Below are 17,198 nucleotides of genomic sequence, written 5' to 3' on the forward strand. Positions count from 1 at the left end.
GTTCTCCCCACAATCTGACCACTGTTTCTTCAGCTCCTTTTTTAATCCTGAAGGGGCTAACCAAACGCACCCTGGTCATTTCCCTCCAACCCAAAACTCTCTCTGCACTGTCCCCTGTGTCCAAGCTTAAGCATGATTGCCCTCTCTCTCTTTCAAAGTAGGATTGGTCAGTCCCCTACCCTCTCTGCTGCCCTCCCCTCATTGCTCTCTCTCTCCCTACTTAAATACTTTTAGCATAAAGAGAGAGAAGAAGGGGAGGGAGAGGGGGATGGGAGATTCATGGGGGAGGGGAGCTGAGTGCTCACTCTGTTGTCACTGGCCAGAGAGAGAGAGAGAGAAAGAGAGAGAGGCAGAGGGAGGGAGGGAGAGAGAGAGCCAGAGTGGAGTTGTGTCCCATATGTGGAAAAAAAGCATAGCAGTGCACACACGAGTCTGGTCTGCTCCAGGGATTATCATACCGCTTTCAGATCTGATGGAGGACACGCAGGCATGAATAGGTAAGGCTGCCTGTCTTCTCTGCATCACTGTGTTGATCTGCTGTCATAGCCCGCTGCTCTCTCTGCTGGTTGACTTGGCTGCGTAGGCTGGCTGAAGTTGGAGGAGGACTAGAGCGGATCGTGTTGTAGCAGCTCTCCTCTTTGGCCACTGACCATGAGACGTTTCCCTCTTCCAAATTCTGCTTTCCTCTCTCAGCCTCTCTCTGAACTGTGCAAGGACAGAGCTGTGTTTGTTTTAAGTGGAAGCTGTGGTTTGCTTCTGTAGTGTAGTTAGTTATTCTGGGCTGAGTGTTAAAAGTTGACTGTCAGTTAGAGCAGAGGTGGTCGTAGTCGGAGGCAGTGCTGTATGTGAAGCCTGTTGGTGTCCGGGGACATGAGTGAGTGTAAATTGGTTACAGACAGTAATATTAGATACAGAATCTCTGTGACAACTGTAATAATGTGCAAAGGCAGTGAATGTCATAATGTTGCATTGCTACTGGTAACTACTATTAAGTTGCTTTACAATGAGATTGTATGACGTTTTGCATGTGATTTTATTTTTCAATAGATAGTAGCTTCACATTTTCTGATAGGTGGACTGCATAAGTATGAAAACATTTACATATGTGGTTAAAATGTTTTCACAGATTTTTTTAAAAACTGGAAAACCTTTTCAATTATCTCAATTGTTTTTACATAAAAGTTTGTTAGCACCAATGCCGATAAAAATTGTGTTTTGGTGTCCACACAATTGAGAAATAACAGATTTTTGGACAGTTTTTTTTAATCTCATGGTTTTACTCAGAGAGGTGCCACATAACAGAATAAAACAATAGAAACTGGAGGATTAAAGTGTCTTTAATCTTTGCATGATTAAAATATGACATTTACAAATCAAACCAAAAGAGAGACTATATTTAATTTTCCTCATCTTTGAAAATAGACAAACTGAAATAAGCTAAATTAATTTTTTTTTTTTTCTTTTTTTGAAAAGAATAATTTCAGTTTTCAATACACCTCAAACAGAAGTGTATTCATTTAGATAACTTGAAATGTAAAACTTTGCAATTACAGGAAACATTTCCTCTGTATTTTTGCTTATGCAGCTCCAAAAATGTTTGGTCTCCTAAGAATGCAGTCTTTATTGCCCCAGTGCACAGAGTAATGGTATGCATGAGTCTTTTTGTGAGGCAGATTTAGAAAGCCCTCTTTAGAGGCTGAACGCAGCTTCACAATCAGCTTAATGCCTCTCTATAATGAATACCCTTGTGTGCGTCAATTTGGCAGACTGTGTGTGTGCGTGCGTGTGCATGTGTGCGCGTGTGAGAGTGCACGTGTGTGTGTGCGAACTCTGTTTTTGTTACACTGATAGGGTTCTCAGGTTGGTCAGTAATTCTATCATACTCTGAGTGAATTCTGGTCTGCGTGTTTGTGTGTGTGTTTAGGTGTGTGTTGCCGTGTGAGCTTGTGTGAAAGGGTTGGTTGACATGTGAGTGTTTGTCCAGACATTGTGCAGCAGCCTGTAACTGCCTCTCCTCTCTCTCTCTCTCTCTTTCTCTTTCAGGGCTGTTCTGTTGTCAGTGTGAGCTCATGCTAGTGATGGACTACAGCCGGACGGACGCTAACCTTAGCTGGCATTCACAAAACAGCATTCCTCCTTACTGAGACCAGCCCCACAGAATGCTGAGTCCTATTGTCCCCTATAGTGAGTACACTACCCACTTTTCCTCTCTACCCTTCTGCATGTCACACTGAACAGCCCCATTTGACGTAGTTGGACTTTGCCTGAATCAATGAGCCCCCACTCCAAAAATAAGCAGGAGTGGACACTGTGTTCTGTAGTTTGCAAACAGAGGGAAAATACACAGGTACCTGTGAAAATGTGCAAGCCTTGGTGCAGAAACCTGACTTTTTCCTTGACGTGCACTGTGGAAATGCTAAACCCTGGGCACTGGCCCTGTCTGAATGTTTCATCACTGGGCGGAAGACACAGTTGGGAGAAGGAAGAGGGACAGAGGGAGGCTGGAGGGCTGATGGTTTAAGCAGCAGAAACCCCTCGGTTCTGCCAGTGTCATTTTACCAGTACAGCTCAGGACTTTCCACCACACACGCTGCCTCCAGCCCCCCCCCCCCCCCCCCCCCCCCCCCCCCTTTCTCCCTTCAATGCTGACCTAATAACTGACGTGTCCAGTTTTGGCCTCCCCCCTTTGCACCCTCCCACCAGGTTTCATTTGAGTCCAGTGCTGTGGCTCTCCAAAACAGCATTGTTTGCAGGCCAGCATGGGGCTGCCTCCGTGGCCTCGGTCTCAAGAGCCCTTTTTTCCCAGCTCTTTAACTCGCCTCAAAGGAGCATTATCGGCATGACAGTTACAAGAAAAGAGGGAGAAATCAAACAGAATGGTATATTTAAAAAGTGTTACTTCGTAATGGACAATCAAAAACTTTGCATTAGTTTTCTTAGCATCCAAAAAATAGATTGCAGAAGCAGTGTAAGGCAAGTGTGTGGGTGTGAGAATCCAAACTGGGCGAAACAGCCTGATTCAAGTTTCATGAGCAGATGTTTGACAGTAATGACACTTTGTTTGCTTTTTGTAAATTTCACCCTTGAAATAGCCAATGTTAGTATTTGACCACTCATCAGATGAATGGAATTTCGAATTGTTTCCAGCAGAATAAGTAGTTGACCTTATGTCTTGTTATGAAACATGTCTTCTCACAAGTGTCTCTTGCTTGATTGAGTGCCAGTTCTCCCAGAACATGTTATGCTTTTTTATGTTTTTTTCCCACTCAAAGATGTTTACAGCTGTAAACTCAATCTTGTTGAGTTGCTACACTGATAGATCATGAATTTGCAAGAACGTGCACACATGCTTGTGTTGCTCCCCGTCCAGACCTGTTAAAATGGTCATTCCATCAGCTCCCTGCACCCTGTTAGTCCATACTGACTGAACATACTCTCCCTGCTGCTAAAGTTGACAGCACGTCCAAGAATGTCACAAACTGCTGGTGGAATAGTTAGCATGCCTTCAGAGCTGGCACACTGCGGGTAATTCATGGGAATCTTCCAGCACACTACGTATTAGCTTCTGTGTGAGTTGCTTTTATAATGAGGATGCACAATGCTGGTTTTCATCTGCTCTTCTTCTGCTCTTTCATGTACAGAGTGGCTCTGTTCTGCAGAGCTTCTGTAGGGCTGAGATCGTTTCAGAACAACCTGCCAGTGTGCGTGTATGTAGACAGAGGGAACGTGTAAGCGCACACGGCAATGTTAGGTAGTGACTTAACATATGTGCAGGACATGTGAAGACTCTCACCTTCATGTTGGAATGCTCTTTGTGGGAATGTGGAGCATTCCCACTTCCCAACGCTACTTCTGACTCTTGCTGTAGGCATTTCTGCCCCTGCTTATAGATGGATCCCGCTGTATAAACGCACACATGGCGACACACGGTTAGGACATGTGCATCCACCAACACACCTAAGGCTTTCTTATCAGGACTCCTCTTACAAATCTGGTCTCAGTGACTTAGATCAGCCAGTGTGTGTCTCACTCTTCTCCGGCATGTCCTGCCTGGGTCCTCGTCTCCGGCCAGTCCAGAGGACTTCAAGCTGGGGCGAGCCTCCATGGCCGGACCTGAGAAGAAACCTGAGAGAGATTCCAGGGGCCATGGATACTCCTGGAGGGATTTGGTGCAAAGAGTCTGTAATCTGCACTTCAAACACACTCTTAAATCAGTCCCAGGCCGCCAACCCAGGAGTGCCCTAACTCTTGTTGCTGGGGGCCCCCGCTGGTGTAGCGATACCTTTTCTTTTAAAACGGCACACACACACACACACACACACACACACACAGAGCAACTACACACAGGACTCCAGTTCTGGCAGTTTTTATAGCTCTCCTCTGACTGACCTCTCTCCCTCTCCTTTCTCTCTCTGGCTCTGTTTTTATGTTTTGTGTAAGTGTCTTTGTGAATGACTTGGTTAAGTCATGAAGTAGTTTGTATAGAAAAAAGAAGGCGCAGATCTCATCCTGGTCCCTGAAGGAGCAGGTTGGAGGGCCGCACCAGTGTCTATCTCTATTGTAGGCAGAGTGGTATGAGTGGTGCAGTGGAGGGGCCTGTGAGGCCCTTTAGTAAACACACAGCCTGCTAAAGTGTGTGTGAATAAGAGCCAGGATCATTAGTGCAGGGTGTGAATGGGCTCTAATTAGCCCCCAGTGTGTGTGTGTGTGTGTGTGTGTGTATGTTTGCGTCTGTGTCCACAAGAAAAGAAGGTTAGGGACCCTGGGCCCTGTGAGTCCAGTGGCCCTCTGCTCTGTCTCTCTGAGGGTTCATCAGCTCATTAAGGAGACCTCCGCTCCCGTTAAGGGTCCAATTAAGAAGCAAGGTGGTGAGGCTCATTTGGATGGCAACACTTCACTGGATTCCTGAGGCAGCAGAATTCAGAGCTCGACAATGAGACACAACGTCTTTCACACAAGCACAGCTAATTAGTAAATGACTACGCTTGAGAAATAACAGATTTTAATTGTTATGCCTTTAGGTGTTTGTAGTGCAGTGATCATAAAATACATTGCCATAGAGCCAAGTGTGGCTTTTGAATATATTGAGCTTTTTCTAATTTGTGTATGTACTAACAGAAAACAAATCCCAGAGCTATCCATGTGCTGAGAGTATAAGCTGGAGGGGCCAGGGGATTTGGACAGAAAGGAGGGAATGCAACATGCTCACTGGGAATGGGGGGAATAAGGGCGGCGGAGAAGCAGGGAAAGAAGGAGATTGCAAGGAGAAGATAGAGCTGAAGAGGGGGAGATAGAGCAGAGATTGGGCGAGTGAGACAGATGGAAGGGGTGATTGGTCATCACAGAGCCTTAGGACAGCTGTTCTTTGATATATTAGTGGACACAATGACCTAAAGCCAGCCTGCAGTCACAGAAAATAGGGACCCTGTTTTTCTTGAAGGGGAGGGGGTGTGGACGGGGTTCTGCCATTTGTGGACGTGCGTTAGCAGGCACGGGGGATGGGGGAGTTGTTTCTAAAATTACGAGCATGAAGTGACGCATCCAGCAATTATTCCGGAGGCTTTCTAGTTTTGGAGAGTGCTGGGAAAAGGGCTGTAAAATGCGCATGGCCTCAAATGGGAATTTACTTTTTGCTGCACTATCATTAGCAATTCTAAACACGTTTGTCAATTAATCAATGCTTGACAAATGCCATCAAGAAGTTTGGCTACGGCTCCTCTCCATCCACTCTGCAAAACCACAACTTTTAATGACACTCAGAATATTCACTGACCACTAATGAGTTGGAGATTTACCACATAGAAGCTTGTTTTTATTCTGTTTATCGATTGGTTTACAACAATAATTGCCATTTATTCTTGATATATTTTATTACAGGCAGTATGATGTTATTGTTGAGTTTTTTATATACTTTCAAAATACTCAAATACTCAAACGCAATTTTGTCCTTTTCTTCTATTAAAACCATATTAGCTGCACATGCTGACAAAAACTGTTCTGACAGCAGGCCTGAAACATTCCCAAAGGGGGATGAAACAAAAAATAGTGGAAGTCAAACTGTCACTCTGATACATGGAGCACAGATAGATCTATCCCCAGTAAATGGAAGGTAGAGAAAAAATAGCGCGAGAGAAAGACACGCACACACAGAGGACATCCCTCAATGCCACTGCAGGAGATGGGCTCCTTCCTCCTGGGATTCGACTGGTGAGGCGTGTTTGAAAAGAGCTGCGTCTGCTCGAGCTCTGGGCAGCAGGTGTGAAAACTCCCCACCAGAGCTCCCGCACTCTTCTGTTATTACATCTTTTTAGGGCCGTGAAAGAGGGAGCAGATGAGCCAGAGGGAGCAAGAGGCAGAGTGGGAGTGTGGGTTGTGTTTCCTTTGATTGATAGCAGCCCTGTGACTAATGCATAGATTTATAATAATTTTCCCTCGCAATGCCCAATTATGCATGTCTGATAAATTATGACCCCCATTTTCTGGTGTGCGCATTATCCCTGTCTTAAGGTAGTTTGAGAAGGTTCTCAAGGATTGACCCCGAGCTTCCTTTAACAGTTATACCCCACACGATAACGGAGGCTGTTCAGCATCTACGGGGTAATATTGCATGAGATAACCTGACATTTTCTAATATGAGTATATATATATATATATATATATAAAATCCACAATATGGATTATTGTATATGTATGTGCATTATATATTGTATATGTGAGGAATTCATCATCATTTTTCATTATGATGGTACAAACTGTGCAAGAGCTGATAAAATGTGTATTTCATTTCAAAGTGAGAGAACATCCAGAGACAATTTTCCACTGTCTCTACCTGCCACGCCGTGAAATGTGGCCGGCCTCTCAGATTGGTGGTTTTATGACAGCCCAGGTAGTGTTCATCGGCAGGACGACCGCAGCCTAGTGAGAATGTCCTGCTTGATATTAGTATCATAAATCACGGTGAACTTGAGAACAGAGGACTTAAGAGGCTTCAAGAGTGAACAACAAATCAAAATAACAAACTGATAAATAACAGATCCCGAGTGCAGATGCCTCTGCCTTTGCACACCAAACTCAGTTCTCGATTGTTTAAAGCAGTTTACGGGATATGTTTGTCTAAAATGCACAAAAGCGTGTAAAGAAACACATAATTTCTTCTACAAATTTATATCAAGCGAGCAGGAGTCTCATCCAATAACTCATCGATCAGCTTGGGCTTGTTGAATATATAACAACTGAGGCCGTCATGAGAGCATCAAGTTTGTGATTTATCAGCACAGATATATTCTCTGTCACACTCTACCCCACTCTCCACTTTGTGCCTGTCATCCCCCTTTGTTACGGTTGTGCGCTTTTTTATTGTAACTGCGTTCATTTCAGACTTTTCTCTTTAAAGTGGATGTTTGTGAAATGTTGTCTAAATTGAATCCCACACTGCCAGAACAGCCAGAGCAGCATTCTCAAAACAACTTGACACTGCCCTCTGTGCAGCGTTTTGTTTAGAAGCATAGCAAGAATTTCGTTTTGGCATGAATTAAATTTACACAGTACAATTTTTTTCAACATATTTTAGCTCCTCGTCGATCAGGCAGAATGACCATTTTACTTTGGAGGTCCGCAGATTCATTTGGAGCAGAAAGAGCGATTTGGCTGCACAGTTTTATCCTCAGAAAATATAAATGTCATGACTTTTAGTACAACTTTTCATTCTGCTGTGAATTCATGCCTTTTTTCTTGGTGTAGTATATTTTGTACTTGTGAAGTTGAGCAGCTAAGCAACCATCTGAAGGTTTGCATCATGATAGTGCTTGCTACTTATGTTTATGTACAAGCGCGTTGCTCCCCCTAATTCATGCCGCTGTGTGGAGGTGTAGGAGTTTTCTCTGTTGGGTGGTTTGGGGGAAGCGCTCGGCCCTGAATAGAGCCCTGATTGGATTGATCCATGGTGCTCTTGTTTACAAGCGGCCTCTTCACAATCGGCACAGTTTAATAGCACACTGTCCCAGAAGGGTTGTTGCATCCATGTCCGTTTTGTTCTTAGGGGCAGGGAAAACAAAAGTGCCGGGAAGGGAGAAGGGGATAGGCAACCTCAGGGGAGCTGTGAAACAGCACTGGAGCCCTCCACCTCCGGGCTTCCTGCCAAGATAACGTTTCACCTAACCCACTGATACTTCTTTTATAGAAAGCACGACTCAGTCTAGAGTATGACCAGTCTTTATAAGCAAAGAGCTACTTCAGTTTCACCTAGTCAACATGAGATTCAGTGACTTAGATGGCACATTTGTGCATTTGAGGTCAGAAATCACAAATGAACCTAACGCACTCCCCCTGTGCCATAGGTGGTCTAATTTTAATTTTAGGGCCTCCTCAAATTAAAGCTGGTTTCTGCTGAAGAGAGTCATGCCACTGTCTTCATCACGCACTCCCACAATAGGATGCAGCTCACACAGGTCCCTCAATAAATCCCAGGCTGACACAAAAGCTGTCAGTGGACTGCTGCTGAATAGATTAATAAGATTTCCATAATTAGACAGGCCCCTGACAATAGGATCCTTCAGGCTTTGTCTCAGGGCCAACTGGATTGTCCGAGCCGCGCACGTCTGCTGGATGGCCGTCCTCCACAATGGCCGCACAGACAGTAAGGCGGTCAGCAGAAGAACATCTGTCTCTCCTGGGGCCGAGAACAAACACACACACACACACAGTGGGAAGTTTCATGTGCAGACACACAAGGTTCTTATCAAGCTCCTTGCAGCCAAGAAAGGCCATCGGTCAACAGAAAGCAGTCTCGTCACATGTTTATGTGTATTTAACTTGGCCATCGCAACCAATTTCAATTCAACAGCGTTACTGATAAATGATAAAATCTATTAGATATTCTACCAACCCCTTTGTGAGTGGATCACAGTTCAGCGTTACTTAAATTGATAACAGCAACAAAAGCTTCCAAAATGATTGAATGAAGACAGGATTCCCATTTTCTAACATACTGATATCCTTTCCATTCTTCATAAATGTGTTTTTTTTAATCCATAATCCTCCTCTAATATTAGTGAGGTGGAGTTGATGGAGGTGTTGCCGGATAACAGAAATGTCACAGCATTGGAGCTGAAATGACTACTTGCAAAATTTACAAATGATGTTAGCAGTGTGCTGTCCCTTTTTCTATGTTTTGTAGGATAATTTATTATCTGTCATCGAACTGAAACACAATGATTACACTGCTACCCACAGCATGCCCACATTGTCCTGATTTCCTACTTCTAATCTTAGGCTTCTTCCTGGCCCTCCAGTGAATTAATCTACATGATGGCTCTGATTTAAGCAGACGTGTAGATTAGAGTTTGCTCAGTTTATTGTGGAGTGCTGCTGCTCTAAAAACTGCAATCCAACAGAAGGCAAGATCTAATTACATGGAAACGGCTAAACTGCAGTGCAACTGTGCTGTGTTCATCAGGGGTGAATGGCAGCCTATCATCTACAATCTACCTCATCTAACTCACTGTGTACATACAGCAAGAATTAAAGAGTATATTGCATCTGTTTAAAAGACTTATTTAAAGTAATTACTCTCTCTCTTCAGGTATAGGCAGCTGGTCATTACGTTGGTCAAGGGGGTTGTGTGAGAGGAGTCCATTCTGTACTGGTGCTACTCTAATGATGGAGTGGACAGCAGTTAGCCTGCCTCACTGAGTCCTCTAATGTCTGCTTCAGAACGCTTAGATAGGACGAACTGCCTGCTGTCCACTCTTTTTCCCTCCCTCCATCCCTCCCTCTTCCATCCCTCCCTCCCTGCTGCAGGTTTTATGAGCTCCCCTGGGCTCTCATCCATCTCTGTCACACACAGGCCCCATTATTGGGGCTGCTCACAAACTGGTTGGGCTGCAGATGGGAAGGGCCTGCAGGACATATATGGTTTCTGCAGCCTGGACAAAGACCTGCGAGTCAGACCACAAAAATATGTGGTCATCTGGGTGCGGACAAGACAATGTGCTCACTATGTTTGTAAAAATACAAGCGAACAGAGTGTGAGAGTGTTCCTTTACATTGTTGTGGTGGGTGTGTGGGCTGTGTGGGTTGACTGAAGCTTAGGGAAGCACTTGAACTGGTTTGGCCATTGGGAACTTAAGGCAGTGGATTTGAATATGAAGGACATGATAATCCAATGGCCATCTGGTCTGCTGGTCTCATCTGACTGAATAAATAACAGGCGTAATCTGAAAACACACATGGGGAGGTTTGCAAAGCGGGTAAAGAAAGAGGCCAAAGTTTAGGAGTGAGCTAGATAGTGGGAGCACAGCGGCAGAATCACAGGCTGTAGATATTGAGATTTGATTTAAATGGCAATAAGAAACCTGGCTCCACACACACAGACAGCCATGAATAATGAATCATCAGGCATCTACTGAAGGGAAGGAGGAGAGACGGCTTTTGCTATATTCCTTTTTACCTCCCTGTTTCTGGCTGGAGTAGTCCTCACCTCAGGGTAAATTGTGACAGTTCAATAATGCTAAGTTATGTGTGGAATGTCAAGCTAATGCCTCAGCAAGCGGTAGCACAAGTCTTCATGAAATAGACAATTCTTCAACTATAATATTTTGATGTTGTCCTTTTTCTGGCTGCTCCCGTCTGGGGTCGCCACAGCAGATGATCCGCTTGTAGATTTTGGCGTTTGTTTTTTTTTTTTTACACCGGATGCCCTTCCTGACGCAACCCTCGCCCATTTTTGGTAGCCAGGACTAGGAGGGAGTCGAACCCAGGTTCCCCAGGCCGATGGCATGCGCAATTATCCACTGCGCTACCGGCCGGTCAACTATAATATTTTGATATCTTTGGTAAATACACGCATAAATCTTAACTCTTAAATTTGACAGTTTTGACAGTTGAACATACAGACAATAATATAACACAATAAAATGGGCATGAGAGAGTAAACAAAATTTTGCCGATGCGTTACACATTTAAGCAGAGGAGTCTTTAGACTGTCAAGCATGTGCACGCTCCAAACATTTCAGAAGGGATGCCAGTCAAATGTTTTACTGGAAAATAAGGCCTTTTGTATGAGGTGACATGGAGGGAAAACAATTCATGGAGCAAAATCTCTTTTCCGACTGCCCCTCTCCCCTGTTAGCTCGGCAGTGTGCTCGGCGAGTAGCAGCCATGATCAATCACACCTCGGCCAGTGCTGAAGTCAGCCAGAGGAACAGACATTCCACTTTCCCAATGTTCCATGGGAGACTGTGCTGATGAATAGCACACTATGCTGAAATTTCAAACCCAACCCCCCCTTTCTTTTTCTTTTTCTTTTCGTCTTTCTTTCTTTCTTTCTTTCTTTCTCACTCTCTTCACTCCACTGTCCACATGCACACAACTCTCCCTCCTTCCCTCCCTCCCTCCCTCTGTCCAGCCGGCCACTGGGCCTTTGGAGCTCTGGTGTGCTGTGGGTGGGTGTATTGGTGGGTGGTAGGTGGGGGTGCAGGGCGAAGAGAGCAGGCATTCAGAGCAACATGCACAGGGAGATAACAATAGCTCCTCTGGGAGACCTGCAGATGTTAGCAGCACAGGGAATAGTAGTGGGATCTTAACGCTACTCTATAAGCTTGGAGACTGCAAAACAACACATCCGGCCGAACGATCTGCTTTCACTCTCTTTCTCTTTCTCGCCTTTACCTTCCTCTCCTCTCTGGGAAATTTGAGCTCCTCTGCTAAAATGCATGATGGTAACGCTGAAAAAGATTCCTTTCCAAACAGAGGAAAGGCCATTTCTTCTTTTCTGGCTGCTTTGAGAGGAGGGGTCAGACCATGTGTCACTATGCAGAGGATAGTAAGAAAAACAGTCATGGAAGAGTGTCTACAATCTGTCTGGTTTACTAATCTTCATCAAGCTGAATGTATACTGTTATTTTCATTTAAAGGGGGTGTTGATCTTCCTGCGATTCAAACCGTTTGTCTACTCTGTGAGAAACTCTTGATAAATAAACAATATATATCTAAAAATTTCATCAAAGCAGATTGTGGGAGGAAGAAAAATAGTTCCGTATTTTCCAGTCACATGATATGAATCCATTTGGGCCCATATAGTACTTTATTAACAGATTCCTTAATTGGTTAAGTGCTATATGGAGCCAAATGGATTCATATCATGACCACAAAGCTGTAAACCTCAATTTTCTACCAAAGTTCTTTAATATATATAATCAGTCCTATGCCATAAATGTCCTATTTTCTGACATAATTGTAATTAGAGGAAAATTATAACCTGGTTGCCCTGTGTGTTTCTTTGTTTAGGCCTATTAAAGATGCACTGGAACCCAGAGCATGCCCAGCCTCTCAGCCAGTGGCCTGAGCAGCACCTGGACGTCTCCTCCACCACCTCCTCTCCGGCCCACAAGTCGGAATTCTTCGCTGGGCGAAGCCGCGGCTCCTACAACTACGCCTGGGCCAATGACGACATCTCTGCTCTCACAGCCTCCAACCTGTTGAAGCGCTACGCTGAGAAGTATTCTGGCGTGCTGGACTCCCCATATGACCGGCCGCCTACTGTCGGCACCTACCCAGAGCCTGTGGCCTTTGGGGCACTCAAGACGGAGCTGGAGCCCTGGCCGCTAACGCACAGCACTGATGCCTCCTATTCCCTGGTGCCCCCTGGAGGCCATGACAGCCTCTCAGGGTCCAAGGTTGTAGCCACATCTGCAGGCCCTCCAGGGGTTAGCAGTGTGTCGGTGGTGAACAGTAACCTCTCAGACTCTGGCTACAGTGGCAGCAGCTCCTGCAGTGGCTCCAGCGAGTACCCCTCGAGTTACAATGGCACCTATCTTTCCTCAGGGTACTGTCCCCAACCCGGTGCAGCACTTCCCCCTGCCTCCCTCCACTCTCTCCAATCCACCCCCACTCTGGTGCCCAGCTACAGCCCTACCACACCTGTCTATAATTACCCCACTAGCACATACCCTCCCCAAACCAGCCTTGCTCCCAGCTACAGCCACCCCTCTGCAACTTACTTGCCCTCAGGTCTACCAGCCCCTACTTCAGTTCCCTCAAGGCCCACAGTGGTAGGAGGCAGCTATAGTTACCAGAGCACCAACCTTGGGACATCCGAGTCTGGAGGGACATTAAAAAGAAAAGCATTCGAGATGAGAGTAGACGATGACGAGAATGGTGACGGGTCTCGATACGGGAAATATGGCTATGACCCTCTGAAGGCGGGAGGAAACTCACCTTACAGTGTGAATGACAAAACAGAGTGCCGGGGAAATGGCTTCAGCAATTCAGGCAGCACAGACCCTCAAACCTTCAAGCCCAGTAAGCCCTCCTCTCAGCCGCTGGTGTCTCCTCAGTACGGGGCAGCAGGGGAGTACAGCCCTCCAGCAGGCATGACTGGGGAGAATGCTGTAGCAGAGCAGGGCTTCATCCAGCAGCAGCAGCAGCACCGCTCCCAGGCCCATAAGCGCCCTCCATTGTGTGCTCCCACTGTTGAGACTATGAAGAGCACAGATCCCAGACTGTTGGACCTTGTCAATGGGGAGTTACTGGACTGCAGCCCTGCACTGGGCTGGGGCGAGCTGGCTGGGCTCACACATGTGAAGACTGCCCTGGAGGAGGACCTTCTGTGGCCCGTGTTGAGGCCCAGTCCAGTGGTGCGACCACCAAGAACCGTTCTGCTGTTTGGCCCCCGCGGAGGGGGTAAGACGACGTTGACTCGTTCTTTGGCTTCACAGCTGGGGGCTTCCTTCTACCGACTGAGTGGAGCCATGCTGGCCTCTAAAGGGAAGGCAGAGGCTGAGCACATTTTGGGGGCTCTTTTGCAAGTGGCAGTGACTCGCCAGCCGTCAGTGGTGCTGCTCAGCCAGGTGGAGGCCATGGAGGAGGAGGGGCTGAGGCAGACACTGCTCACCACCCTGGAGAAAGCCCAGGTGGGGACCACAGGTCTGGTGATTCTCGTCTGTGCTACTGGCAGGCCAGATCTGCTGCAAGATGCAGTTCATCGGAGCTTTGCCAAGCGGTATCACGTCGGCCTGCCAGATGTGGGTATGCGCAGGCAGGTGCTGCTGCAGGCGCTGTCACCCCAGGGCTTCAGCCTCAGTGAGAGGGAGCTGAGTGCAGTGCTGCAACGCACAGAGGGCTTCTCAGTGTGGGAGCTGCTTCAGCTCAGTCAGCAGGCAGTCTCCTCAGCGTCCTCCCCCACTGGGGCCATGCATGGCCTCCCCACATCCTCCAAACCCCCAGCCTTCACAGACTTTGAGAATGCCTTCTGCAAGGTGCGCCCACACACCACCACAAAAGAACTGGACACTTCTATTGAGTGGAGCAAGATGTATAACCACTGAGAAAGCAGCCAGTCACTGCACTCGGACTGCGTCAAGACCCTGTCTGTGCTTCGACATGGAAAGCTTTGGGAATGTTACGTTGTTGTTTTGTAATTACAGTTACTGCAGCCAAAAGAGCCAGACAAGCTCAACGATACAGGAGAGCTGACAAAGTTGTTTTACTGGCAGAAGCATGCCATGGTGTGCTGCTTTTGTTTTCGTATGAATATCCGCAATATTTTATTTTTCCCAAAGAAAAGAAAGATGAATAGGCCTTGGTGAGTGGGGTAGTGTTTTAGTCTTTTGGCCAATCGGGAAATCAGATTATATACTATTTGGATACTCTCGGAGATCCTGATTAGCCTTGGTCCAGGACAAAATCAATTATTTGTTGCTAGGTGACGTGGTCCAAGATTATGGATAATCAGGGTTTGGAAAATCCCCCCTTTGACTGCTACTCTCAGGATCCTATTTATTGCCAGTCCACCTCCATGTTATCCTAATGTTGATTTAGTCATTGGATTGTCACTAATTATTCAGTAGGAAGGGTTTGGGATAAGCAACATTTCAACAAATCGCAGTTTCTGACCAAAAACACATCAAACCAAATACATAATCAGCAGTGATTTCTCAAAAGACTTGTCCTCACAGTAAATGAAACTATCTCAATAGCCTCTCACCAAATCTGAACAGTTAGTTGTAACTTTTCTGGGGAAAAAAAGGAAAATCAAAGAACTGTTATTAAATGGGACCGTGCTGCTGTCCTTTCCAGGAGTCCAGTTGTTCTAATAAAACCTTGCAGTTACACTCAACATGCTTTGTTGGAGAAATACTTCACATGTATTTTCACGTAACTCACCAATAGTACTACACTCACACTTTAAAATGGTACGATTTCATGGACGACTTGCTTTATTATTTTAGTGTTTTTGTCCTTATCTTCACCATAGATTTATTCTTGATCTCAGATTCCTCGTCGCCTGCAGTTTTCCTGAGAATCCCACTCATAGAACAAAACGTACCCGCCTGCACACCCAGCTTCTCCCACAGCGTGTCTGTTTTCTAATTCGCGTACTCCTTTTGTTTTCTTAGTATGTAGTCTTGTTTGAAATGCTCAGGAAGAATTTCTTTACCTCAGAAATATAAAATTAAAGAATGTATGTAATCTTAGGGTCTTAGTAGAGATTGGCGCAAAGCGAGATAAAGGAGCGAGGAGAAACCTGACAGTCTTGTAATACCCACTACAACTGGGCTTTTACCTCGGGAGAGAAACTTGAATATGCTACAAAGAGTAACATTGAATGTAATTCAGGTATTTCAAAGGATATTTGATGCCATAAATCCATGTATTATTATATATGAATATATAAATACATTTTCTTTTCTGTTCTTTTACCCTTTATTTTTTATTGTAGTCTATGGTGGAGTGATGATTGTCTTCAAGAAATGCTATGTAGAAAACAGAAAATATTGCTTTTTTTTGTTGGACAAACTGCCTGCAAATATTCTTGTTTACATATCCTGTATATGCATGTCTGCTTTTTATAGTTTGGCTGTAAAATACCATTTTGAAAATGTAAATATAACGCACACAATCATACACGGTGAACATCTGAGCACAAAATACCTTCCAAAAAGACAACGAACAAAAACACAGATGCAAAAAAATAAAGAATAAATTGCCGTTATATGTAGCTTTCAGCAAATCCCAAAGTTTAGAAATTCACAGCCAATGTGTACATATTGCAGATGAACCCAACATGTAGACAATCCAGACAAATCTGCCCTTTTCCAGCAGTCACACAGCTCTGTTTTAACAAGCTGGAAAAACCTGGTCACTGGACTGCAGGTACAGAGGTTGCACTGTTGCCATGGTCCTAAGGAGGTATAAACAGAATGATGTAATATTTCCTACCGCCCTTTCCCCCCTCTATCCCTCCCTCCCTCCCTCCCTCCTTCCTCGTCATTATTTTTCTCTTTTTCTCTCTCCCCAATGCAATCTCATTAGATTGGATTGCCCCCTGGCCACGAACCCCAGTGGCCATGTGGCGCGGTATCCTCCCCCCACACCCCCACCACCTCACCCTTCCCTTATACCGATTCCTCTGGAGTGGAAGTGGTCTGATTGATGTCCAGCAACCCTATATCACAGTGCAGCCGTCCCTCTCCAGCTGGTGGCTTCAGTCATGCCATACAGCCAGATCAATCAGAGTGACCCCCGCTGTGCATACTGATCACTGTCTCACAAACCCAAAACACAAATTACAGAACAATCCCTGCCCCAAGCGGCACGGTCTAGAGAACGCTAGCGATTATTCACAGGTAATTACAGAAAAGAGGTGATAATGATGTCTTAGAGGTACAAATACTTACAGTGTTTTGATTTGTTGTTCCCGCTACTCCCAACAGTTTGTCCAACAAAACAAGCTTTTATTTTTTAAATTTTTTTGCTCTGTTATCGCGGTAACGTTGTTCTTGGTTATTGTACATTTTCTGTAACCATTTCTACCTCATTTTTGCGGCATATTGTACATGAAAGTATTTATTTCATGTCTTTTTTGATGTCTGTTTTAAAAATGATAATAATGTTCTTGAACTGTAATGGTCTACCTCAGAAAAGACTGTATTTTAAGAGAAGAGTATCACACAATAATAAACAGAATTTGTCAATATTGCACTGCGGTTATTACTTTGATTTTTTTTTTTCCTCTGATTTCAGCAGTTAAGAGACTGCAATTGACCAGAGTGCAGAAATTACATGATGGTGGTGCTTACCTTCTGTTTCTGAGTCTGTACCCTGACTTGACCCCAGTGTTAAGGTCAGCACGGTTACTTAAACTGATTGCTAAATTACTTAATGTAGAAACACAAAAAACTACATCACGAGGTTTAGGA

The 17,198-nt window shown here is 45.2% G+C and overlaps 1 protein-coding gene across 1 annotated transcript; it reads left to right on the plus strand.

Moving 5' to 3' along the window:
* Window positions 1–391: 391 nt before the first annotated feature.
* fignl2 (fidgetin like 2) lies at window positions 392–16,941 on the plus strand. Its single transcript, XM_070839795.1, has 3 exons — window positions 392–497; window positions 2,044–2,184; window positions 12,286–16,941. Exons 2-3 carry the CDS (start codon window positions 2,160–2,162, stop codon window positions 14,322–14,324), a joined length of 2,064 nt encoding a protein of 687 aa, XP_070695896.1. The 5' UTR covers window positions 392–497; window positions 2,044–2,159; the 3' UTR covers window positions 14,325–16,941.
* Window positions 16,942–17,198: the final 257 nt, after the last annotated feature.

Source organism: Pempheris klunzingeri, chromosome 11 (genome assembly GCF_042242105.1).
Source record: "Pempheris klunzingeri isolate RE-2024b chromosome 11, fPemKlu1.hap1, whole genome shotgun sequence".
Classification (NCBI taxonomy): domain Eukaryota; kingdom Metazoa; phylum Chordata; class Actinopteri; order Acropomatiformes; family Pempheridae; genus Pempheris; species Pempheris klunzingeri.